This window comes from Peromyscus californicus, unplaced genomic scaffold (genome assembly GCF_007827085.1).
Source record: "Peromyscus californicus insignis strain IS unplaced genomic scaffold, ASM782708v3 Scaffold_16__1_contigs__length_79575227, whole genome shotgun sequence".
In the NCBI taxonomy this organism is placed as follows: Eukaryota; Metazoa; Chordata; class Mammalia; order Rodentia; family Cricetidae; genus Peromyscus; species Peromyscus californicus.
The window spans coordinates 22,291,992-22,319,523 of record NW_026294458.1 but is presented as its reverse complement, the minus strand read 5'-3'; the positions used below and the strand labels follow the sequence as shown (position 1 = coordinate 22,319,523).

Sequence of the window (27,532 nt, the reverse complement as noted above, 5' to 3'; positions counted from 1 at the left end):
TGCAGTGGGTAGCACACAGGACATGACAGTAGCGGTGGGACCAGCTGGAAGAAGGAGGGTCACAGCAGCAGGGTGGGAAGAGACAGGCGGTGGGATGGAACACTTCCTAGAACGTATTACATACACGGAGGAAACTGTCAAAAATAAGAAAGACAAATAAGTCAATCAGTTCTAGGAGGGAGGGACAAATCAACATGAGCGAGAAACCAAGTGATGGCACCAGTGATCCCTTATATGAGATTGCATAAATTCTGAATGAATTAAGGACACAATCAGAAGGCAGAGATTGCCAAGCTGGGTTTGTCTGTTTGTTTTTAAGACAGGGTTTCTCTGTATAACCTGGCTGTCCTGGAACTTGCTCTGTAGACCAGGGATTAAAGGTGTGCTCCACCACCACCTGGCTCAAACTGGATTTTTTTTTTAAAGCTCTAAATATACTTCTATCTATAGGAGATACAATTTAAACTTAAACACACAGATCATTTCAAAGTAAAAGAAATACCAAACAAACTATAACCCAAGGGACACTTGAGTGTTGCTATTATAATCTAGAAGGAGACCTGTTTCCTGCCAGTGACAACTCACTCTGTAATATGGTTTCTCCTTATCCACAAGACCACTGACACATTAAATGTGTGTTCTACATTAGACCTAAATTTTGCTTCATATTCCGGAGTGGCAATACTATTCGCTCACAAGAGAGACCACTGATCACACTATCACAGGAATGTCTGGATCCTTTTCCTCCTACCTACACACCAAACTAAAATTGCTACTTAATCCCCATGTCCTTCACCATCTTCAGGCCATCTTCAACTGTTGCAGCACACATCAAACTCTTCTTATAGTATTGAAAAATATTTTGACATTTATTGCATTTTTGCATGTATTATTACAACTACAGGTCAAAGTGTTATATAAAATAAAGTATCCCCATCTTACAAAGACTCCAATTTGCAGTAAAGCTCGTTAAGGAAGGGAATGGCTCAGTTGCCTTTAGCCTACTGGTTATGGGTGGGTTAAGACTTCTGTTGGTCTTTTCTGTGTTGAACACACAGATTGCAAGCCCAGTGCCACTTTGAGATCTTTGGCAGCAGTTAACTCTGCAGCTCACACATGATTGAGCCTGTATGATGAGTATTCAAAGACGGGTAATGCCTGAGGGGCACTCACCAACCTAAGACAGAGTGCCTGTGTGGCCTGGGCAGGTGTCTCCATGACAGGTAAGGTGACCTGCTGACGTCCCATGCAACCTAAGTCAGAAGCTCATTTATTAGTAAAAGGGGGACCTGTAGGTCCCTGGCCCCCGTTTTGGGTAACTGTTGCCTTGCTTACTGAACTTGACCTTGATATCCTCCCTATGCTAATTCCCTCTGGGGTTTCACCCTCCTGAATGCTTAAGGGAAGTTCCTTGTCTGTGTATCCTGCATAATGGGCGTTAACAGCTTAGATGCAAGATTGTAAAACATCGGTAGCGAACTTCTGCCCTCCAGGGTTCTCCTATTGTGCTGTAAGCCTGTATTTAAGACCTCCTCCCTCTTTCAATAAACGGCATTTGGCATTAAATAAATAAATAAATAAATAAATAAAATAAATAAATAAATAAATAAATAAATAAATAAATAAAATAAAGTATCCCAAAACTTACCGAATTCAGGCATTATATTGTAATGACCAACATACACCTTGCCTCAGCAACTTACTACAAATTCCTTAAGAGAAAAAATTGAACTTGCTATCTTTGCTGGTCAACCAGCATTAAGAAGGGAATAGGGAGGGAAGGCAAGAAGATTCTTACATACAAAATAAAGACTTGTAACTGTAATAAACTTGGTGTTTATTTTAAAAAGCTAGCTACTAAAGATACAATTTCTCCACTGAGAAAACATGAACACGATTCAAGCAAAAAATGTTTTCTATTTAATAAAAACATTAGAATACATACATCTCTAAAAGGACTGTTATGGTTTAGATATATATTCCCTATAAGACACATATGTTAAAGTCTTGATCCCCAGGTTGTGAATCCAGCCACTAAGAGTGGCTGAATCCTAAGGGCTCTGGACTCATCAATGGATTGATCCTTCCTTTATGGATTCATATTATGATTGGGAGGGGGCTAGCAAGAGAAAGGTGCTTTCTGGGAGTGTGCCCTGGAAAGGTGCACTTGTCCCCAGCCTGTTCCTGCATTCTCTCTGCTTCCAGGGGAACAGCTCTGCTCCATTACACTCTTGTGCTGTATTATTAAGCCACCGGCCTAGAAACAATAGAACCTGCTAAAACTATAAACTAAAATCTTTCCTTCCTTTAAGTAATTTCTGTGTATTTATTAGGGTAACAAAAACTAACAAATAGTCATAAAGGTTTCTGTTCATTCTTACAATACCTGACACCTTATAATGGGGTTATGGGGTATGTGTGAGAGTTGTCTGGCTCACTTCTGAAAGCCAAGCCATAGAGCCAAGGATTCCTGGAAGCGGACTTAGGGAGCATTACATAAAACCTGCAGAAAGTTAACTTTTAGGTGAGGAAACATCCAGCAAGCTTAACGGCTGTGGGTGTAAAGTAGGCAGCATATGTCTGTCGATCATCCTTTCTCCTTCACCCAAGTTTGTTCTATTGGGAGATCTTTTCCCTCATCACAGAAAACTCTGCTGTTGCTGCTGCTGCTGCAAAACAAGACCCACTTCAGAGATTCTGATTTAAGACTACCTTCCCTAAATAGAATTTCTGTAAAAATGAATGTTATCCAAATGGCTGAATCAGTTTAATCTCTAAGTCTTTGATTCCATAGTAAAAATCAGATGTTCCCAAACACTCTACAAATGACTTAAAAAAAAAAAACCTCAAAGTAACTCCAGGTATACAAGAAATATTTTCAACTCAACTCTATGTCAGAACTGAGGGTCTCTGTCTGTAAAATGACATGAAAATGAGTGGGCAAACCAAAGCTCCCAATATAGTGTGACTGACTTCAGCTCACTGACAAACTGTTGTTTTTGCATGTAAGTGAGCACAGGAGTGTGAGAGTCTGAATGAGAATGGTACTTATGGGCTTATGTTTGATGACTTGGTCCCCAGTTGGGGAAACTGTCTGGGAAGAACTAGGAGGTGTGGCCTTGGAAGAGGTGTCACTGAGGATGGGCTTTGAGGTTTCAAAAGCCCATGCCATTCCCAGTTAGCTTTCTCTCTGCCTGGTGCTTGTAGATCAAGATGTCAGCTCTTAGCTACTGCTCCAGCAGCACGCCTGCTTCTAACCCTCTGAAACTGTAAGCTCCATATAAATTCTTTCTTCTACACATTGTCTTGGTCATGGTCTCTTATGACAGAGACAGAAAATAACTAAGACAAGCTGAAAAGAGAAACCCACTTATTACTTTGTAAAATTCTGCAAGCCTGTCAGGGAAAACGTCTTATATGCAAAGATAAAATTTTTAAATATTGCAAGCCATGAAGAACCACTAGTATGTTCTGAGTAAGAGATGTGTTTTGGGAAGACTGCCAGCTATGGAAAGGTTATCAAAGAGATGAGAGAAAGAAAGAAAACCAGGACTGCAGTGAGGGGAAACACTGAAAGGGAACAGGAAACCAAGCATGGAGAGGCAGATTAAGAATTGCAGAGTGGAAAGACAAGGCAATCTTTCAGGCTCCTTACTCATATGGTTAGTAACAAAGTAGTTGAGGCCAGTGGCCTAGAAGGTCTTCAGGAAGCAGGAGGAGGAAGTTCCCTGAAGGTTGAGAGGTCCAGAAAGGAGCCTGAATATACCTTTCCTCCTCAGCAAGAGAGCTGTATGGCTCTTGGAGTCACAGAAGCATACACAAATGTGTATAAAATAAGAAAAGATACCCAGACTTGCCTGGACTCCTAACTAGAAAACAAAAGTCTAAAACAACAGCAAAATAAGCTGCAGAACTAAACAGTGGTGTCACATCACCCCATGAGATTTTATGGCATTCAGAAAAGAGCTCTGAGGCATATTTATACCTAGTGCATAAGTAATCATACAAGAGAAAAAAATGACAGAAGTTGTAAGAGAAGAACTGCAAAACTAATAGCCTAGAGTAAGAGGGGATGGCTACTTTCTGTGAAGGACCAGATAGTAAATGCTTCAGGCTGGCAGACCATATGGACTTTGCTGCAACTACTCAACTCTGCAGTTTAGTTATGCTTGAGGAACAGCCATCAACAAAATGGAAAAGAATGGACATGACCATGTTCTAATAAAACTTTATTCTTTATTTACAAAAACTAGGGGCAGGCCTACAGTTTACTCTAGAAATAAGAAAGAAAAATTCTTGATACTCAATTTTTCCCTATGACACCTGCTCCCCCCCTCCCCATACACACAAAATGAACTTTGGAGATCGATTTAATGACTAGTTTTCTAGGAATTTATGACAATATTTTCCTTTACTGCTACTATAATCAGCACATAGAATATTTTAATTGTAAATTATAGTTATAAAAGAACCAGTTGCATGGCAAAAAGAAAGGAGAGGACTTATACTTCCTGTCAGCTACTGAGGATTAAAAGTAGACATGAATGAGGTTCTTGAAAGCTTATTTTCAGAGGCCTTAACATGTAGCTAAATGCTAGCTTGAACACATTCTTTAAACACTGTATCTATAAAACGCTTATTAGCAACAGTGATGATACCAATGTCTACAGAACACTGAGAAAATACCCCGAGCCAGGCATTATGCTAGCGCTTTATCTTTATGTGTGTGTGTCTGAGCCCACGCTCTTCACCATCACAATGGAATGCAACCCTCTCTGACTTTCATATATTTACTCTATGACTGAGAGGCACAACAATAATAAAGCAGACTCAGTATATGTGATTCTCTTATGTAACAATCTTACACTCCTTTAATAATTTTCTAAAGACGTATTTATTTTATGTGAATGAGTGTTTTGCCTTCATGTATGTCTGTGCACCATGTGTGTACCTGACACCTGCAGAAGCCCGGAGAGTAGAATTGTGGGCAGTTGTGAACTGCCATACGGGTGCTGAGAACCGAACCCAGGTCTTCAGCAAGAGCAGCCAGTGTTCCTGAACTGCTGTGCCATGTCTTCAGTCATTAGGACACACTTTCATTGCCAGGGTTACATTGAGTGTTAGAGACAGAGGACCACAGGGAAAGAAGGTAGTGTGGTGAGTAGAGGGTAAGACAAGGATCTTTGTAATGCTTTCCATCTTGATTGTAGTAAAGACACACACGTACACATATAATAGAGATATTCAAGGTTCACTGGGTAAAACTTCACTTGCTACCAAGCTTGATGACCTAAGTTTGAACCTTGAACTCACATGGTAGAAGCAGAGAAATTACTTCTGAAAGTTCTCTGACTTACACACATGCCCTGACTTCCACATGCCCACACACATAGACAAGAAATTTCTTATAGCTGTGTTACTGAAAGTCTAGTTCCCCTTACTCACTTCAGGAGTTCCCTTAAATGCTACATTCTTGCCCTATCTTAAATCACAATCTCCACAACTTCAGCATCCCTTTCTCCATTTCTTTGCTTCATTCTTCTTCAGAAAAACGAAAGATCGAATATTTATACCTACCTTCTGTTTATTCATTATTGTCTGTCTCTCCCCAATAAACTCTGAAATACCGTATTTTAAGGATATTCTGTTTACTGTTATACAACCTAGAACTTATAACAATGCCCAATCCAATCAATATAAATCAGCACTGTATATTTAGATGAATGATAAAACATAATCATGTTTTTAAAAAGATACATTTGTTGTAGAAAATGTCACGGCCAGTATGAAAATAAAAAGGGGAGCTAGAGAAAAGTTTTACAGTCCATCAAGGTGGGGAAGGCATGGTACTCAGAGCGTGAGGTGGCTGGTCAGATTCCATCCCCGCTGCAGGGAACAGTGACTAATGCTGGTACTCACTCTCGCTCTCCATTTCATTCGATCGAGACGGCACCTCATAGAACTGCGCTGCCCTTATTTACAGTGAGTCTTCTGCACCTCAACTAACCCAATCTAGAAACTCCTCCACAGGCATGACCAGGTTCATCGCCGACATGATTACAGATCATACTAAGGAGACAATCTAACCATTACAGATCCTCAAGCAACATGCTAATTAAGTTTCACTTTCAGTAATGAAGACATCACCCAGACAGGTATGTCAAAATAAACACAAAAATATTGTTTAGGGGCCAGCAAGATGGCTCAGTGGAGAAAGACACTTGCCATGCCTGCGTGGAGAGCTGAGTCCATTTCCAGAATTTATAGGACAACAAGAGAAAAACAACTCCTGAGGGTGTCATCTGACCTCCACACAAGGACCAAAGCACACCTGCGTAAACATGCACACACACACACACACACACACACACACACACACACAAATAACAGTAAAATTGAATTAAATGGAACTAACAGATATACAAAACCCTACATTTTAATATTATATAATCTTTTCTTTTTTTTTTTCTTTGGTTTTTCGAGACACGGTTTCTCTGTGCAGCTTTGGAGCCTGTCCTGGAATTCACTCTGTAGCCCAGGCTGGCCTCGAACTCACAGAGATCCACCTGCCTCTACCTCCCAGTGCTGGGATTAAAGGCGTGCGCCACCACCGCCCAGATGGCTTTATGTAATCTTTTTAAGTACACACAGAACCGTGTGAAGGATAGATCACATACATGCAAGGCTACGTGACATCTTAACAAATTAAACAAGACAAATATTGTATCCAGCATCTTTTACAGCTGTAATGAAGTAAACCTAGAAATCAATGGCAAAGGGAATTAGAAATATACAAAACGTGTATGAAATATAGACGCTCTGGTTTAAAACCCATATGCTGTTTGTGTGGGGGCAAAGGGGGAAGACAAACATTTCACACACTAGGATGAGTTTAATTTAGAATAAAAAATACCACTAGATAATAGCAAGTGTTTTCAAGGTAAGTGCAGAAATTACAGCACTCATAACACCATTATGAGACTCTAAAATGGTACAGCTATTTAGGGAAACAGGTTACCATTCCCTCAAGATTTTAATCACAGAATTACCATGTGACCCATAAATTCTACTCCCGTGTGTGTGTGTGTGTGTGTGTGTGTGTGTGTGTGTGTGTGTGTGTGTATCTGTGTCTGTGGGTGTGTGTAGGTGAATGAAAATATACCTAAACAATAACTATAAACAAATATTCATCACTCCCAATAGCCAAAAACTATAACCAACCAAGATAATCACAATCTGCGCATCCACAAAACGTAACACATTCTAACACCATTTGGCCAAAGAGAAGAATTTAATGCTGGGAGACTGCTGCTCCACCGGGCCAAGATGCACCTCCTGCACAGCACAGGACTTCTGGGCTGGGCTACGGTTCCAGCACCAGGACATGCTGACATGGAAGCCAAACAAGCAATGCTGGGGAAAGACAAGTGAGGAAGCCGGACTAAAAGCTGCCTCTGTGACATGCAACAAGGCAAAGCCAATTAACAAAAGACAGACTCTGGAGAAAGACAGAAAAAACACAGAAACTACGAGAAATGAGAGAACAGCTGGATTGTCTGCAGAAGGAAACAGGATCGGGACTAGAGAGGTGGTTCAGTGGCTCACAGGCACCTGTAACTTCTGTTCCAGAGGCTCCATTACCATCTTCTGGCCTCGAAGGGCACCAATGCATGTGGTGCACAGACTTACACACATGCAAAACACCCATACACAGAACATTTTTTAAAAGTTTTTTTTGTGTGTTTGTTTGTTTTGTTTTTTAATGTTGGGTGATGGTGGCACACGCCTTTAATCCCAGCACTTGGGAGGCAGAGGCAGGTAGATCTCAGTTCAAGGCCAGCATGGTCTACAAAGTGAGTTCCAGGAAAGCCAGGGCTACACAAAGAAGCCCTGTCTTGAAAAACAAACAAACAAAAGAATGCCTACTAAGAGACTCCCAAATAAAACCTGAAGGGATTATCATCCCAAAAGATGCACAAATAGCAACATGGAAACACAAGATGAAAAAGGCAAGAAACTGTGGCCTTTCAAAAGCTAACTTAATGGCCACATGAAAAGACAAGGTGATGGCTGAAACACTGACAAAATGATTTCAAAGTCTAACCATAAAATGACCAATTAATTCAAAGATATAAACAAGCAGATGGAAGAAGTAAGGGAATTCATTCAAGTTCTGAATTAGAAAAGTCAGCAACATGGGACAGAAAATCAGCAAAGAAACTGAAATGGGGGGGGAGGGGCAGGATTCCCCAGCAATACTGAATATGAATTGCTCAATAAAGCCAATAAACACTAACATGTGAAGTTATCACTAATACACTAAACCAAGCAGAATATCAGGGATTGAAAATAAGGTCAATGAAAGATTACATTCAGACATTAGCAAAGGAAAATAATAACATGCCCCAAACATCTAAGAACTATTAACATGAAGACATTAAATCCCATGGATAGAAGGAACTAAGAAAAAAATCTAAATGCACACAAATCTTGCGCAATGTGTGATTAGAGCAGAAAAAATTCCAAACTCTAGGATACGAGAAAGACATCTAAGCACGAAAGGCAGAGAATTTCTTCACATTATTATTATGAAAACGCTCAGATCAAAGAACAAAATCCCCACCATTCAAAGCTACCACAAAGAACTTACAGAGACAAACCTGTCCGGCTAACATCGAACCTCTTAGCAACGCCAACAGCAAGGAAGCATGGAACTACTCATTTCAAACCTTGCGAGTCAGTAACTGCCAACTAAGATTTTGTCTGGCAAAGCTGCAATTTTCTTTAATTTATAATTTCAAATTTTATTAAATCACACTTTTTACAGGCTGGCTGGTCCACTATTAAGGACTTAGCAAAAGTGAAGGACTCTCCTTCCCCTTTATTTTTTGTTTTTTTTCAAGGCAGGGTTTCTCTGTGTAGTCCTGGCTGTCCTGGAATTCACTCTATAGATCGGCCTGCTTCTGCCTCCCCAGTACTGGGATTAAAGACATAAGCCACTACACCCAGCTCCCTTCCCTTTATTTTAAAATTAGTTACTTGAGAATTCCATACAATGTATTTTGATCATATTCACCCCTCCCTCCACTTCTCCCAGGTCTACCTCCTCCTTCCCTTCTAACCCAACTCACCTGCCTCACCAGCGCCCTTTTCTCTCCTCCACAAATACTTGGTACTTCCCATACACTCTTGGATGTGTAGCCTTCCACTGGAGTATGGTCAACCACCAGGGGCGACCCCTTTAAAGTGAGCTGCCTCTCCCTCTCCAACGGTTTTCAGGTGTCAATAGCGAGGAGGTGGACTACATGCCCACCTTCTCCCTCCATGCTGAGATTTTGCCTAGGTTGAGCTTGTGATAGTCCTGTGCACACTGTCTCAACTACTAGAACTTCCTATGTGGAACTGCCCAACTGTGTGCAGAAGACATTACTTCCTTTTAGTCATCCATTGACTCGAGCTATTACCATCTTACTGAACTCTCTTTTTTGTTTGTTTGTTTTTGTTTTTCAAGACAGGGTTTCTCTGTGTAGCTTTGGAGCCTGTCCTGGAACTCGCTTTGTAGACCAGTCCGGGCTCGAACTCACAGAGATCCGCCTGGCTCTGCCTCCCAAGTGCTGGGATTAAAGGCGTGCACCACCACCGCTCGGCCTGAACTCTCTTTTATCATGACTCCTGATCCTTGAGAGGAGGGATGCAATACAAATATCCCATTTAGAGGTAAGCACCGCACAGGCCACTACAAAAAGCAGCTTCTCTGATAAACACAAGACAGGCACTAATCTCTGGATAGAATGAAAGACCCTTCACAGTCATTTTAATACTATGTCCACTTAGCAGAGAAACAGTAAGTAGTAGGCTCTCCCCTAGGGCCTATGACTTCTCCGGCCACAAGTTCCTGGCCCAGATACAGGTTTTACCTTGTGCTGCTTGATTTGCTCTACCTTAAAAAGCGGTTAGCGCGTCCCATAACAGACCCGCCACCATCACACCAGTGGGGATGTCTGGCCAGCCCAGTCACTGTTCACCTCCCAGTGTTCACAGCTGACTTAAGATGAGAGAACACATGCAACACTTATCTTTCTAGGTCTGTGTTACCTCACTCAGAATGACTATTTAAAAATTTCACCGTTTTGTTTTTCCAATATTCCACTCTGTAAATGTACACCACATTTTCATTATCCATACATCAGCTGGTAGACATTTAGGCTGTTTCCATTTCCTGGCTATTATGAAAAAAAATGGTATTGAACACGGATGAGCAAGTATCTCTGTAGTAGGAGAGTCCTTTGGGTATATATCCAAGAATGACATAGTTAGACAATGTGGTAGATCTATTTCTAGCTTTCTGAGGAAGTGTCACACTGATTTCAACAGTGGCCGCACCAGTTTGTACTGCCACCAGCAGTGAGTCTTTCTCTTTATCTACAGCCTTACCTATATTTGTTGTCCTTTCCAAAAAAAAAAAAAATTATCATCTTAGGTATTCTGATAGGGATATAATGAAATTTCATAGTTTAATCCTGACTTGTTTAATGTTTTTAGAAAGTACTTCTTGGGCTGGAGAGATGGTTCAGTGGTTAAGAGCACTGGCTGCTCTTCAAGAAGTCCTGAGTTCAATTCCCAGCAACCACATGGTGGCTCACAACCATCCCTAATGACATCTGGTGCCCTCTTCTGGCCTTCAGGCATATATGCAGACAGAACACTGTATACATAATAAATAAATAAATCTTTAAAAAAAAAAAAGTACTTCTCAGCCAGTTGTCTTGTTTTTTATGAAAACTGTTTACTTCCTTGCCCACCCCCACCTGTTTTGGTGGGTTTTTGAGACAGGCTTTCCTTACCTTATCCTGGCTATCCTGGAACTCAGAGACCTACCTGCCTCTGCCTTCCTAGTACAGGGGTTAAAAGCACGCACCACTTGCCAGGCGGTGGTGGCCCACGCCTTTACTCCCAGCACTCGGGAGGCAGAGGCAGGCGGATCTCTGTGAGTTCGAGGCCAGCCTGGGCTACAGAGTGAGTTCCAGGAAAGGCGCAAAGCTACACACAGAAACCCTGTCTCGAAAAACCAAAAAAAAAAAAACAAAAAACAAAAGCACGCACCACCAAGCCCAGTCTCCATGCCCTGATTTTTAATTAGGTCTTCTTGATGCTTATTTTTTGTTTTAGTTCTTTGTATATTCTAGACACAAATGTCTACATCAGAGGTAGAGCTAGAAAAGATTCCCCCAAGGGCTGGAGAGAAAAGTTAACTTTGACTTCTTCCTTTCCTGTTTGATTTCCTTTATCTCCTTCATTTGCCTTACTGCTAAGACTTTAAGCACTGTTCTAAACAGGAGTGTAGAGGGTGGACATCCTTGTGTTAGTCCTGATGTTAGTGGAAAGGCTGTGAGCTCTTCTCTATGTAGCACGATACTGGCTGTGGGCTTTTTGTATACTGTCTTTATTATCTCTGTATTCTCCAGGACTGACCATGAAGGAATGTTGGATTTTGCCAAAGGAGTCTATGTAGCGGATTATGTTGATTGATTTTCAATGCTGAACTATCTCTGTACTTCAGGGATGAAGCAGAATTAATTATAATTTGGTTTATGTGGTGGACTGAGTAAGAATGGTCCCCATAGACTTATATGTTTGAACATTTATTTAATCACCAGGGAGCGACCATTTGAAAGGATCATAAGAACTACAAGGTGTGGCTTTGTTGGAGGAAGTGTCACTTTGAGAGGTTTCAAAAGCCCATGCCCATTAGTCCTCTCTCTTCCTGCCTGTGGATCAGGCTGTAGAACTCGCAAACACACCTCACGCATTATGTCTGCTTACATGCCACCATGTTCTCCACCATGGTAATGGACTAACCTCTGAAAAGCCTCCAATTAAATGCTTTCTTTTGTAAGAGTTGCCTTGGTCATGGTGTCTCTTCACAGCAACAAACACTGACTAAAACAGAAGCTGGTACCAGGGACAGGGTATTGCTGTGACAGGCTTGACCACACTGTTTGTTGGAGAAATGTGGAAGTCTTTGTACTAGAAACTCGGTTTGATGCTTTAAGCAGAACTTAATGGGCATCTTGTAGGAGCATGGAACACAGTGCTGAGGTTAATTTGAACTGAGGAGGCTCCACTTAAGACATTTCAGAGGGGAAAAATAATTAAGGGGCCTAGAGACCATTCTTGTGATATTAGGGCCAAGAATATGGCTGCTTTTTGTCCTTGTCCTAAAACTCTGCCTAAGGCTAAAGTGAAGAGACAGCCAAGGATTGACTCTGTTTTGTGGTTATTAGTAATCACAATTATGCAGATATATAATGAAAAGGAGGGAACTGGAAAAGGAAATACGAAATGTAGAGTGTGGCCTCAGGGCAAGACCCCACCCAGCTAAGCTTCCAACTAGTGAAAAGCTTAAACAGTAAAGAAAACTATCAACAACACAAAGCCGGTGTAAATGTCATTGAACGAAAGGGCCACGTTCCAGCCACATCAAGTAGCAGAACTCGGCAGCTCTGGCCACATGGTTAAAGCCTTAGAGGCAACGACACAAGAAGGGGTTGTGGAATCTCCCTCCACATCTAAGGGAAGCCACGGAGGTCAAGCATGTGTCAGGGCATCACAGCATGGACGCCTAGACAGGCAACTGCATGAAGCTATGAGAATGAAGCCTGGATTGTGTTGGAATCCCCAAGATGGTAGAGATGCCAGAGTCATGGGATACCTGCCAAGGAGACCTGCTAACAGACCAACCCAAAGGAGAGAAGTATGCTGCAGTCAACAAAACTGGAAGGAGTTGGAGATCTGAAGAGAACTTTGATATCAGACATGGAGATGCAGAGTTTGGAGTTTGCCCAGCTGGTTTTCGGTCTTGCTTTGGTCCAGTGTTTATTTACTACGTTCCCTTTCCTCTCTTTGGAATGGTAATGTATATTCTGTGTTCTTGTGCCTTGGAAGTATATGATCTGCTTTTTTATTTTGATTTTACAGGGTGTTACAGTTAAGAGATCACCATGAATCTCAGAAGAGACCTCAAACATTGGGCTTTTAAACAGTGTTGAGACTGTTACAGACTACTGTAGACTTTTGAAGCTGGATTGAATGCATTTTTGCATTATGAAATGGCTACATGCCATAGGGGGCCAGGGAGTGAAATGTGAGGATTTGAAAGAGAATGGCCCCCACAGGTTCATATATTTGAATGTTTAGTCATCAGATACTATAACTATTTGAAAAGATTATGTGGATAAGGAGGTATGGCCTTATTGGGGGTGTAGGCGGGGCCCAAAAAAACTTGACCACACAACTGCCATGACAGGTCTAGAGGCCCAGACACAGCTTCTGGCAGGTAACCTCTGGACCAGGAAAAGCCATAAGCTGACCCCACCCAGTGGGGCCTGCATCTAAGAGGAAATACCTGACATTCCAAACATTCCCTATACCCCTAGACAAATGTCAGCTAATGAGGGTCCTGAACCCTGGAAATCCCCTCACCCCAACCTCTGCTATGATAAAAACCCCACTCTGCCTGAGCTCTGGGCTCTTTGCTCTCACACTGCATCAGACAGAGAGTCTAAGCTCTGAGACCGAAAATAATGGCTCTTTGCTTTTACATACAGGATTTGATCTCCGTGGTGGTCTTTTTTTTTGGGGGGGGTCCCCGTGATCTGGGCATAACAGAGGAGTATGTTACAGGGTTGGGTTTTGAGGTTTCAAAAGCCCATGACCAGTCCAGTAGCTCTCTCTCTTCCCGCTGCCTGAAGATCCAGATGTAGAGTTCTCAGCTACTTCTCCAGCAACCATGTCTGCCTGTATGCTGTCATGCTCCCCACCATGAAGATAATGGACTAGACCTCTAAAACTGTAAGCAAGCCCCCAATTAAATGTTTCCTAAGAGTTGCTTTGGTTGTGGTGTATCTTCACAGCAATAGAAGAGTTTGCAAACATTTTATTGGAAGTTTTTGTATCCATATTCATCTTACATATAAGAAATTGGCCTATAGTTTTCTTTTTCTGTTGGATCTTTATCTGGCATCAAGGTATTACTAATTTTGTAAAAAGAATTTGGAACTGTTCCTTCCTATTCTATTTTATAATAATTTGCCTAACACTGGCATTAGTTTTTCTTCTTTGAAGATCTGGTAAAATTCTATGCTGAACCCATTTGGACCTGGTCTTTTCCTATAGGGGAGATTTTTAATTGCTGGTTCTATCTCATTGGTTTTTATGGGTCTGTTTAAACTATACACTTTGATTTAACATTCTAGGTCTATTAATTTTTTTTTTTTCGGTTTAGTGGGACACAGGGGCATCCTTCAGTTCTTCAGTTTTTCTTGCATGTGTCTTTTAGCTTCCAATTAATAAACAGAAGCTAAATTCTATGAGTCAATGAACATTTCTATATAAAACATAAAGACTATTTGTTAATAGGTTTTCCACATGACTTAAATTGCCTGAAAATGAGGTCACTATATTTAAAAAGTACAATGAAGAGGAAAGACATTTTTAAAGGGGGGGATGAGAGAACGACCCAAAATCCCACGTGAGCACCAGCATGTAGTAATTCAAATCCCTAAGAGTACTAAATATTATCTCTCCTTATCCTTCAAAATATGTTATACATAGGAGTACATATTCACAATAAAACAGTACTGATTTCACACCTATTATTTTCTCTTTATCCCAACCACAACTGAAACCAAAAAGGAGATTTGAAATCTATGACAGTACAAAGGAAAACTAAAATTAATAGCTAATGAAACTAAAATCAATAATTAAAAATGCAGTTTACTGATACTCAAATTGTAAAAGCCAGATTCAAACACTTAAAAAGTCACTTTTCAGAACTGACTGATCTATTGTCTGTCTTAATACTAAAGGTCTCCTACATCAAGTAGGTAACTAGCTGAAGTTTACTCCCACACCACAAACACTCCCTACAAAACAAAAACTCACTTTAATTTTATTTTTGGCCTCCACTGTGTATGTAAGAAGAACAAAGAGTAAATTCTACACAGAAGGGGTGAGTGAATGTAAAGAACCTGAGCTGAGTAATGAAGCCTACCACTTTTTAGTATGTAAGTGATCAAATGTAATAACAAAAGCAATAAAATATTCAGGAATTAACTTATCAAGAATAGCCCCTGTAAGGAAAACTGAAACAAAAGTAGACTTTAAAAAATTAGTATTTCTTATTCTTATGCAACTCAACATTTGAAATGCTGGATCTTCCCAATTTATAAGCTTAATGAAATCCCAATTAAAAATTCCAACAGAGGGAAGAACTTAGCCATAGCCCATACAATGTGCCAAGTTCATCAACAAGTATCAAGAACTCAAGTAGGCACGCCTAAATCCCCTGGGCGTCATTATCCTCTAACCAACCTGACTCTAGGAAGTAAAATTTTTTCCCCCTTTGGTTTTTCCAGACAGGGTTTCTCTGTGTATCCCTGGCTGTCCTGGAAGTCATTCTATAGATCAGGCTGCCTCTGCCTCCCCAGTGCTGGGATTAAAGGAGTGTGCCACCACTGTCCGGCTCATATATATGCAAAAAGCCTGGAATGTTAGATCACAGGTGCTACCTCTATACAGGGATTAGCCAGGCCTTAAGAAATATCCAGGACCTTCCTTAAACTGCCTGATGCCAAGCCTGATAATCCCAGGCTTCACGCAGCGGGGAAAAAGAGTCCTACGTTTTGCCCTCTGACCTCTACACTTCCCCTAGCATGAATGTCTCCCCTCAACCCTATATACACAACTAAAATAAGTGTAGTTAAAAAAAAATTAAGTCAAGTTTAAGAATGTATACTTTTACTTTTATATAATTTTACCCCCACTCCAGCAGCTGTCTGTTGAAGATAGAGAAATTTAACAAGATCGTAAAACAAGAAAAAACAGTCACCAAGTGCACTGCTGGGTCTCATCACATAGGATGTGTACAATGTGTACAGTACAATGTAAGTGACCAAACAAACCAGTGAGAACTAAGTTCAAGCCCCGAGCAGGCTGAGCCACAGGAGGCTCCTGAGTTTCAGAGTGGTCTGGGCTGTACAGACACAGGAAGGAAAGGAGAATGGAAGGAGAAGGAAAGGAAGGGAAGGGAAGGAGGGAAGGGGCAGAGAACAGAAAAGGAAAGGAAGGGATGTGGCTCAGTGGTTAAGAGCAATGTAATTTAAAAATCTATATATAGTAACAAAGACGCAAACACCAGGTTTTACCTTAAATCGCTTGTCCTGCAAAACCTTCTTGATGGCAACCAGTTCTCCTGAATCGCAAAGTTTGGCTTGATATACCACACCAAATGATCCATTTCCAATCACTTTAGTGTCTGTATAACTGACTTCCTGTGGCCTGTCAGGACCCTGTCCAGGGGTTGCCACCACTGTGGTCACCTTGCTGCCATCTTTGTCTCCTACAAGAAGAGAAGGATTTAAACAAAAATTAAAAGTGTATAGCAAAACTGCCAACACATACAAAGTAAATATATTCTTTACTTAAATATTTATTAGTTTAGCATATAAGATAGTTTTCAATTACAGGCAATTTAACCCACCATTTACTTAACCATTCTAGTTAAGTCCATTCTGCTTTATTTAATACATGACGTCATCTGCTGAAAACAAGCGCCTAGAACGTAAATGTATCGTTCTCACATTAAATAATGCATTGGGGAGAAAGGTGGAAGAAGGGCAATACCAGAGGACAACAGCGGGGGAGACAGGATCGAAGAAGTGTGCCAGTGAAACTGGGAAAGAATTCATCATTTTTAAGTAACAAATGGGAAGCCAGTTATCACTGCTCATGCCTGGACTCCAGGCCAGGCTACCACAAGAGCAATGCCACCCTGGGCACATACTTAGAGTCTATAAAACACATACATAAGTCCAACAAAGTTTAAATTGCCAAAGTCAAAGTCCAAATGGTGGACTCCCTTAGGGTATGACTTTCTGTCTAACTTTTTTTTTTAAAGGCCGTTTACTTGGAAACAAAATAAATGTAACTAAAAATGAGAAAGTACACCAACTCCATTCTGACCATTCTGCCTTCTGGAAAGTAAGGCTTTGAGGTTTTGCTTTTTTTATTCCCTTTTAACAAAATTAGTGTAATACCTCTGAGAAAACAGGCACATGAGAAAATTAACTTGAGTGGGGAGGGAGGTTGGAGATAGGGTTTCTCTGTGTAGCTCTCTCTGGCTGTCCTGGAACTCAATCTGTAGACCAGGCTGGCCTTGAACTCAAGAGATCCACTTGCCTCTGCCTCCCAAGTGCTGGGAGGAAAAGAACTTTAATCTGGGGAAAATGTATAAAACAAAACACAATAAAACCCATTCAAAACTGAGCCCGTGTGTGCGGCTTACCTATATACCCTCATCTCATTTACAGACCTTTCCTTACCTTTTTGCGTTGCCTCATCCTTAGCAGCAATCCATACAGCCCCCTTCAAGCTCAAGACCAGCTTCCCATTTGATTAGGTAGTCCACAATTGTCTCTGAATTCCAAACTATCCTAGGCTACCTGTCTCCTGTTCTCAAGAGCTTTAAGCCATTCTTTTAGTGATGTCACAATAAACATAAGTTCTAGAAACAACAATCATGATGAAAGGACAATTTCAACTCTTTCTGTTCTTTCCTAACAACTCTAATACCAATCCAATGCAAAGTATAAAAATATGTGTATATAAAGTAAGTTCTTTAGCCTCATTGAACTTTATCTTTTTCTATTTCTCTTCTATCATGTGACTTTTATTTTTAAGATGCCAACTGAACTCATACTAACCTAATGAAGAAGTAACTCTCCCAGGCATTTCCCCTATCAAATACCAGTTGTTTGATAAATACCCAAAATGTTGGTGGCATACAATGACCAATATGTGTACCCATTTAATACAGACAAAAGCCAATATGCAATGTCTGCGAGATCAACCTTTCCTTAAAAGATACCCTTCATATCAGATACAAAACAGTGACTGAAAAGTATAAATGATTTCTAAAAAGGATAGCCAGGTGATTTACAGGTAGTCTGGCATTATGTCTTTAGCTTCAAACCAAAACACTAAAAAATTTATTACTAATACCAATTTCAAATTAGCACAGTATCACCAGTTGAAAGACACGTTAACTCCACAATTTTTATCTAAACACTATTATGTATGCACACAAACAGCAGCACAAGTCAACACAATATATATTGTGGTCCTCAGAGCTCTTAACTGCTCACTTACGTCATAATGATGTTTTCTAAAACCTACTTTAATTCTAAATCATCATGTTCCATCCTCAAAACTGTGACTATAGTCATCTTAATTACAATTTCTCAGTTGGTTGTAAACTTTATCCGCTCCCCTCTCAAAAAAATTCTTAGTTTTGTCCCTCCTCCTCCTCCTCCTCCTCCTCCTCCTCCTCCTCCTCTTCAGAAATGAGCCAGGTGTGGAGACGCAAGCATTATAATCTCAGCACTAGAGAGGCAGAGGCAGGTGTATCTCTCTGAGTTCCAGGCCAGCTTTGTGTATATATAGTGAGTTCCAAGATAGCTAGAGCTATCTAGAGCTATGCTGAGAGACCTTGTCTCAAAAAAAAGGGAAAAGAAACTAAGATTTCTTTGAAGCAAAGAAAGTAAGATAGAATTTACACCAAATGATAAACTAATTAAGGTAACAGATTTTTGAAGACGCAACATGAATAACAGTTGAAGAACACCACAAGGTAATACTGGGGGAAGCTGACAATCACTCAACTGGCAATCAGCAATTGGTGTGCCAAGGAAAAGCCTGTCACAGTAACACTGGAATCAGCTGACTTGGCAACAGCATAACAACTATACAAACTGATGTGGTGTTTTCCCAGATAACTTCCCACTTCACTGTTTTTGTATGCTTTAACATTAACATCAAAGAGGACTATTATATCTCCTATGCAAATACAAAGTGAGTAAGAAAGACCAGCTTCTAAACTAGGCACCAGTGCCTTGAGGCACCCCTCCTGCACTGTATAACCCAGCTGCTGCCTAAAAACTAATTTCACATGCTTTCCTACTCCCATGAAGGAGAAAGTCTGGTAACAGCCTGTGAAAGGACTGGCTCCAGAGTGGCAGAAAGTACTGGAATATAGAACAATCTTTCAAGTTTCCCACCCTTGACTACTTAACCCTGACTAGAAGAAGGTATTTCCAAAAATAGTTTGGCAACATTATGTCTTGAAGCTTTACTTCCCAAAAGCAGATGAAAAACAAAAACTTTGAATGCTAGACTATGACATCCAAATAATTTAAAATTAACCACTAAAAGTTAGATTACTTTGTACAATAGAACACCACTAACATACAAAAATCAGAATCCTCATAAAAAAAACTAAAAATTACAAATCTGTTACATTAGAAAAAAATAATCACTTTGCTTAACTAATATCTTAGAATGTATGGCATAACAATTCTCATACTAGTTGTATGACACAGACCATTAAAATAAAATTGGCTTTCAAAACCTGTCACCGTCTGTTGGGTAGAACAGCAGACCTGTGGCAATTAGCACAGCTCCAGGCCCTCTCTCTCTCTGACTCCTCCGTTCTTCTGTAACAAACGGAATCTGGTTACATGGTACACATTTCCTGCTATAATTAGAACAACGTAAAGGTATACCTTCCTGCTTTTTACCATAGTAAAGAGATCCTAAATATATCAATCACTATGGATCCCTCATGAAAATAATGGAAAGATCATATGCAATGTACCACCACCTTCCAGCCAGCGAGAAGGCCCGGCAGGGAAAGTGCCGGCCGTGAAAGTCCAATATCCCATCAAATGCCCTATCCACATGGAGGGAAAGAGCCTAGGCTCCCACACCTGCAGATGGAACATACTTATGCTCATCACACACACACACACACACACACACACACACACACACACACACACAGAAATACATAACAAACTTTTGAAAACTTTTCTTAAAAAACCAAGGACTATCTCTGATTGGAGACTGTTAAGATACAGAATACAAATGTGAAATGAACATCCAAAAATATCAAAAGCCCACCTCAAGAATTAAAATTTGATACTCTAGCACTGTCATTTTAATTTTATGTGAATTCATAAAACTTAAAGCATACTTTAAACAAAGCCATTTTTTCCTTCTTAAAGGGGCCAGTTCTCAAGATTCAGAGCTGAGAAAAGGCAACAAGTGGAGCATGTTTAACCAAGAGACTTCTAAAGAGCATGAAGAAGCCACACAACCCAAGCCAATGGCCCTGAAACTGTCCACAGGCTGCTCTAGTGACCTGCAATGGGAAGCGGAGTTGGAAGAACTCCATCTGTAAACCCTCCCTTGCCTCAAGAACATGGTCCTGAGGTAAACAACACACTGAATGAAAGGCCTGCAACATGCCAGCTGAGGCTGCACTGAGACTCACTGCACACCTAAGAACATTATATTATGTGGAAAAATGACACTACCTATTATTTCTTGATCATGAAGAGAAATAACAGTAATTTTCCCTTAAGATTATGGTTGGCAGAAATGGGAACTAGCTGTTGTCAAGTTTTCAGGTTAAAAAAAAAAAATCAAATCTATCTTAAACGACTGGCTAAAAAACAACTATTAAAGCAAGATGCTCTCCCAAAACAAATAAAGTTGCTTAGAAACACAAACAACATAAAAGTCACCAAGGAAAATCAAGAACTGAGGCCTACAGATTCAGAATGACACAAATTCTAAAACCTCACAGTGAACATAAAAGTCCCTACTCTTTTCTGGGGACTCTCTAGGCCACGGTGCAATTGTTCACGGATGTTGGCGCAAATGAGGCTGAGGAAGAAAGAAAAGGAATACCAGGAAATCAGAAAAAAGTAGTCAACGCTAATTAGCAATAGCATATAAAAGTTCCAGGACACTTTCTAAGTAAACCCTCTATTAAATTAAAAAAAAAGTTCAACCCCACATAATCCCATCTAAAGCAGTCGAGAAAATCAACCAAGCAAAAACGATTGACTGTGTTTCTGAAAGGGCTAGCCTGTGCTGAACCGTGCTCTTCACTTCCTGCGGCACTGGCTCTAAACACACAAGAAGGGCACTACAGTCTTCTTACTATACAGTGATTCCCACTCTAGACTACCGTACATCAGGAACTACAGTCTTCTTACTACACAGTGATTCCCACTCTAGACTACCGTACATCAGGAACTACAGTCTTCTTACTACACAGTGATTCCCACTCTAGACTACCGTACATCAGGAACTACAGTCTTCTTACTATACAGTGATTCCCACTCTAGACTACCGTACATCAGGAACTACAGTCTTCTTACTATACAGACCAAGTTTTCTGCTCTTATAGACATGGTTTATACAGAAAACAAGCACTTTTCATGTTCTTCTACCATCATCCCTACATACGTAACAAATTAGATATCTCTGTATTATATTAGAATGTTTTATTTTTAAAATTGTTGTTGAAGCTGGAGAAAGGGCTCAGCAGTTTAGAACAATTGTTGCTCTTGCAGAGGACCTAGGTTTAAGTCCCAGACCCCACATGGTAGACCTACAGTACCAGCTCTAACTTCAGTACCAACGGACCCAACACCCACCATCTCCTGCTATCTGTAGACACCAGGCACATATGTCATGACATACATACATGCAGGCAAACAGAAAACTTTAAAAGATACTATTCAGTACCCCACAATTCTATCGCAAGCTCACAGCACAGGTACAGAGCACTACGACAGGAAAGTCACAGCCCAAGAGTTTGAAGCAGAGAAGTTAGCTGCATGCATGCTAGTGCTCACTCTCTCCACTCTTCTATATTCTAGGACCCCAAGTCTAGGGAATGGGACAACCTATAGTGGATGGGACTTCTCACCTCAATTAACATAATCCACACATCTATCCAAAGGCTCGTTTCTCGGATAATACTAACAGCTGCCACGTGGACAACACTATGTCAATGTACTTCTACCATTCTGTGATCTTGGCACTGACCATCATAAAATCAGACTATTCACCAACTATGGAAACTCAGCTCAGCGGCCATGTGCTTACCTAGCAAGTAGAAGCCTCTGGGTATAGCTGAAGTTTTCTGCAGTCCTGCCTGGCCCACAGTCAGGACAAATCTCTCTCACCCGCCAGTCCCGCAGCCACTCAGACCCAACTGAGTAAACACACAGAGACTTATATTACTTATAAACTGTACAGCCGTGGCAGGCTTCTTGTTGTCTAGTTATTCTACCTTAAATTAACCCATTTCCATTAATCTATATCTTGCCACATGGCTCGTGGCTTACAGATACCTTACATGTTGGTACTCATGGCAGCGTCTCCTGACTCAGCCTTCCTGTTCCCAGCATTCTCTTCTCTCCTTGTCCCGCCTATACTTCCTGCCTGGCTACTGGCCAATCAGTGTATTATTTATTAACCAATCACAGCAACACATTTAACATACAGAACATCCCACAGCATCTGGGTTCAACCCTACTACTGCAAACAAAAATTCTCAAGATACTCTACATCATGGAGCATCGAATAGTCCGCGATTTAATTATTTATGTAAAAATAAATATCCATCTCAGTGTGCAAATTTGATTGTGTTTTTAATAAGTGGTAAAATTATACTTACAGAATTTTCTAAATTACATTTGACTTATTAACAGTAAATGTATGGTGTAATATGTAGATGTAACCAACCTTCTTATTAAATAAGAAACACAGAACCAATGCAAAGAAGAAAGCCAAGAGGTCAGAGCTAAGAGCTAAAACCTTACCCTTCCTCCTGCGGTGGTCCTACCTCTCCGAACCAGAGCTACCCCTGTGTTAAAGTCTTTATACAGAGTTCCTGTTCTGCCTTCTCAATGGTTGTAAACCCAACCACATGACCGCCTCGTCACGGCCTGTCTGTATAGGCCTCCAGGTTTTCTATGATTGGCATTGAAATTAAAGGCATGTGTATCCAATACTGGCTGTATCCCTGAACACACAGAGACTTACCCAGCTCTGCCTACCAAGTGCTGGGATTACAAGCGTACACCACCACTGCCCTGCTTTCCTATGGCTTGCTAATAGCTCTGACCCCCGGGCAACTTTATTTATTAACATACAAATAACATTTTAATACAAATAAAATATCACCATAGTAATATGCATTTTTGTTTTAGAATTTTAAAATTCCATTGTTTTCGGTGTCTATGTGCACTCTTGCTTTTGGGAGTAGCTTCTCTCCCATCACTGTGGGATCAGGGACCCAACTCACATCCTAAGGCTTGTACCCACTCAGCAATCTTGCTGGCGCTGTATACCTATTTTAGATAGTGATACACCTGACGTAGCAAAAATGTTTTCAAACAAAAAGGGGTCTCAAAAAGAAAGAGTTTAAGAAGGCCTGCTCTAGGAGACAATCATTACCACCTAGGTCAGATAGGAATACATTTCCCCTGGGGGCCTAGCAGAAGGACTGTTGTAACTGGTACAAAAAGGACAATGTCATAACTGGTATAAACACAAACTTTCATTTGTCTGAAAGATTCCCTGTGATTGGTGAAAGTGCCTCTTCCCTGCCTACGTAAGAAGACTATCTGGCTCACTTTTTGAACCAACTAATACACACTCCTGGGTTGCCTTCCCTTATGTTGCAACATTAGGCTCGGTCAAAGAATTTCTTGACTGGGCTCTTCTTGCCTGCTTCTAGGAGAGCGGACTAATCTGGTAGCAGAAAGAGGACAGTAGTGAGAGAGGACAGTAGCCACAGAGTGGTGGCAGCCACGGCACACCACACTATAGAGGCTGCAGCGTTTCCAGCTGTTTTGACAGAAGCAAGTGAGGTGGATCCACCAGCTGAATTGCAAAAGCAAGCCAAACCTGCACCTGCCTTGATAAGCATCAGAGGCAGGGTGATGGATGCACAACTGCCCAGCAGAGACAGACAGCAGAGGCGGAGCTTCAAGTGCAGTGGGGGTGCCAGGTGCACTGACAGTTACAGAAGAGGCAGGCTACAAACCGGGCTGTGGCAACAGCAGCACAAGAGCAACAGACAACAAACAAACAAAGGCGGCGGCAGCTACCTCCCAGGCAGTGGCAGCCAGGACAGTGGCCAAAGCAAGCTGTAACAAGGGCTGTGGTGCAGGGCAGAGAAACCCAAAACCTAGGTCTATAAGCTGCAAGGCCAACTGCCTTGAAAGGCTGAGGAATCCTACAGGAACCCTAACAACTGTAAAGCTAACTGTCCCAGGAAACAGGCCTACACAAGAGCTATAAAACACTAGAGGGTGCTACCTGCTGTTGCTACTGCCTGCCTGCTGCCGCTGCTGTCCGAAACTAAGGCACAAAACAGTGGCCGAGACCAATAGTTGAAGGCCGCCTCCTTGCCTGCCCATGTTCCAAGTAAAACAAAAGGACTACAGCCAACTGACAGATAACACCAAGTTTTGAACCATACACTCTACCGTAACTGGCTATCTGTAACACAGCAGGGTGCTACTTCAAAGGATTCTTGTGAGGAATGCTAACCCTGACCAAGCAGTGTTGGGATTTTTGTTGTTTTTAATAGCACACTGTATCGTGGGTGCTCAATAATTTATATTCTTTGAAGTCTGACTTACTGAGCAGAAAAGAACAAGATCCTCCCTCTCAGCTATGCTCTTTGACCTCTCTGTCTGTGACCTCCTGCTGTGCTTATCAGTGTTCTATACTTAGTAAAAGCACTGGTCCCTCTCTTCGCTAGGAGCTCTTAGGAAAACAGAGGTTATCATGATCATTTCCCGTCTGCTTATTATTAGCACAATGAAAGTGCTCAGCAATGTTTGTTACAGGATTTACAAAGACCATTCAAGCAGAAGAACTGTTACAATTTGAGAACTGACTGTACTTAGTGCCAAACACAACAGTACCTTTTCTTTTTCTATGCGTGCCAATGCTCAGATCCCAATCCTGGGGTAAAGCATATAAACGCCTTTACAACAGTAAAATGTAGTTCTGGACTTACTGCCAACAGGTCAGTGTGTGCCACACGAGTTTAAGGCAAGCACAATAGTTACTCTCTTCCAACAACATGCTATGGCCTTTGCTATTAAGGCAACATATCAGCCGGGCGGTGGTGGTGTATGCCTTTAATCCTAGCACTAGGGAGGCAGAGCCAGGCAGATCTCTGTGAGTTTGAGGCCAGCCTGGGCTACAGAGCGACATCCAGGACAGGCACCAAAACTACACAGAGAAACCCTGTCTCCAAAAATCAAAATCAAAAAAGACAGCATATCACTCTCCAGCTCCCAAAACCTAACTGTGTTCAACAAAACTAAAAACTTCAAATAGTTCACAGAAAATTCTGGTAACAGAATCTACTAGCTACCCAAAATTTTACTTGGAAATAGCTATACTTGTTTTGAACTACTTTTAATTAACTTATTTTTATCTTCTCTTAGACGCAGAACTGTACTTTAAAACAAGCAATAACCCCAAAAGGAGAATGAACTATACTAATTTAACAGTCTGAACTTCATTATTAGTTTACTAAAAATCATAGAATCAAGCCTATTTTCTATTTTTTCTAGCTTCCATGAACTAGAATAGAATCAAACCAAGCCCGAAATGAATAAATATTCCACCTGATCTAACCCCACACTTGAAATAATTACAAGGCAGATCTTAGAAATAAGTACTGACCACTGATATCTAAAAGATCTGCATGGTGTACACAAGTCACTTTGACAACCTTTAAAATTTTAACGTGCTTCCCAAACTGCCTAATTTTGAGAAGGAAAGCAGACAGATGGTATTTCCTCCTTTAAGGAAGAAAGTTTCCAGATTGTCAATGGAGTAAAACACCATGCATGGAAGTAAAGAATCAACTCTTAAGTGCTTACAGTATAAAAGCAACAATTACTCTAACAGCTACGATTCTGATTCAGTGAGGGTTTGTTTCTTGCCCAGCCACGAATCCAAGTACAGCACCAGAATTAACTAACACTCTAGGTATTTCACAATGGAGTAAGTCTGTTTGGGATCTACCACCCATCCCTTTCATCCCAAAAGACACAGCTAGCAGTTCACTCAATTCTGCCTTCCACTGAAATATGCACCAAAGATAACCAAATTTCTTTGCAACGAGTCTTTCTCTGTACTGCCAGCTCCCAAATACCAACACAGTGACTTCTTATTAATTATGAAAGCTCGGCCTTAGTTTAGACTTGTCCCACTAGCTCTTATAACTTAAATTAACCCCTTTATATTAACCTACGTTTTGTCTCATGGCTTTTTACCTTTCTTTCATTCTGTATGTCCAACTCCCTCCCTGTCTTTGTTAGTGTCTGATGCTGGTCTAGATTCATCTCCTCCTTCCTCTCTCTCTCTGCAGGAAGTCCCGCCTATACCTCCTGCCCAGCTATTGACCTTTCAGCTTTTTAATCACAGCAATACATTTTCACACAGTATACAAATATCCCACAACACTTCTTTCCCAAGGCACATTACACAAATTCACACACAAAAACATGTTTTTACACATATTTTAAAGTGAAAGATTATTAAGCTAAAAATTGCTGGTAAATATCACTGACAACAGGGTTTGCATTCTCTGGGTTACTGCTTACTCCTATGTGTTTTACTAATCACTACTTAACAACTAGAATCCATTACATGAAGGCAACACTCATGTTCATCTCATCTTTCTTGGAATGACCCCATTTCACACCTACGCACACAGCAGACTGTAAAGTAACTGCTCATACAAGTAAAAAACGCTGCAGCTGCCAGTACACTTCAGAAACTACATACAGCTGAAGTGACTGAAATAAACACCCTAGACTTAAAAAGATATGACAAAGACAACTATTTGACAATCCTACCTAGGGCCAATCACAATTATCACACACCAACATCACAAGCAATATGATTACAGTTTACAAAGTTTACCATACAGTATCTCATCTAAGCTAAGCCATAATCCTAAAGGGGAAATTGAAAACCAATTTGAAACCAGGGAAGAGAGGGTTAAAGCTCAAAAACTAACAAAATCATTCAAGATTATGTAATCAGAACAAACTATTTAAGTAAATTTATCACAATGCAAAGTAATAATCAACTGCTCGACATCAGCTGTTACTCTTCCAAGAACAGAAAGAACATGAATGGAAAACAGGGAAGCATGATTTTTCTATAAGCAAGGGGGAATATGAAATGCAGATCTTACTAAATCACATACTAGCTTTGATTAAAAAATTGTACTTTCTATAAATTCAAAAGCATAAATTTGCTTAAAAATAGGATTTTAATCTTATGATTATGAACTACTTAATACCTCTGATGTCAATTATATAAATAAATATGGTAAGGTAGCACAGCACTCCCCACGTCCCGTTCTGAACAGACTCCAAAGAGACTCAGCAGCAGTCACAGCACAGCACAAGGACTGCCAGCCCAACACCTTAACATCGTCACATCCTTACCTCAGTAATCGTTCACATATAAACCCTCCCCGTGCCCACGAGCGTGCAGTATTTTAGAACCATTAAATCAATGGCAGACAACTGTCAAACACACCTCAGGTTCCTTTATCTTCTACTGTTCTTTC

At 40.8% G+C, this 27,532-nt stretch overlaps 1 protein-coding gene across 2 annotated transcripts in view; it reads right to left on the bottom strand.

Annotated features, from left to right (window-relative positions):
• The window catches only part of Gsk3b (glycogen synthase kinase 3 beta), a 155,264-nt gene that overhangs the window by 85,491 nt on the left and 42,241 nt on the right, over positions 1 to 27,532 (bottom strand). For both annotated transcript variants that reach the window (XM_052740672.1, XM_052740673.1), the window contains exon 2: positions 16,206 to 16,399. In XM_052740672.1, the coding sequence (XP_052596632.1) occupies positions 16,206 to 16,399 (194 nt within the window). The remainder of the gene's footprint in view (positions 1 to 16,205; positions 16,400 to 27,532) is intronic.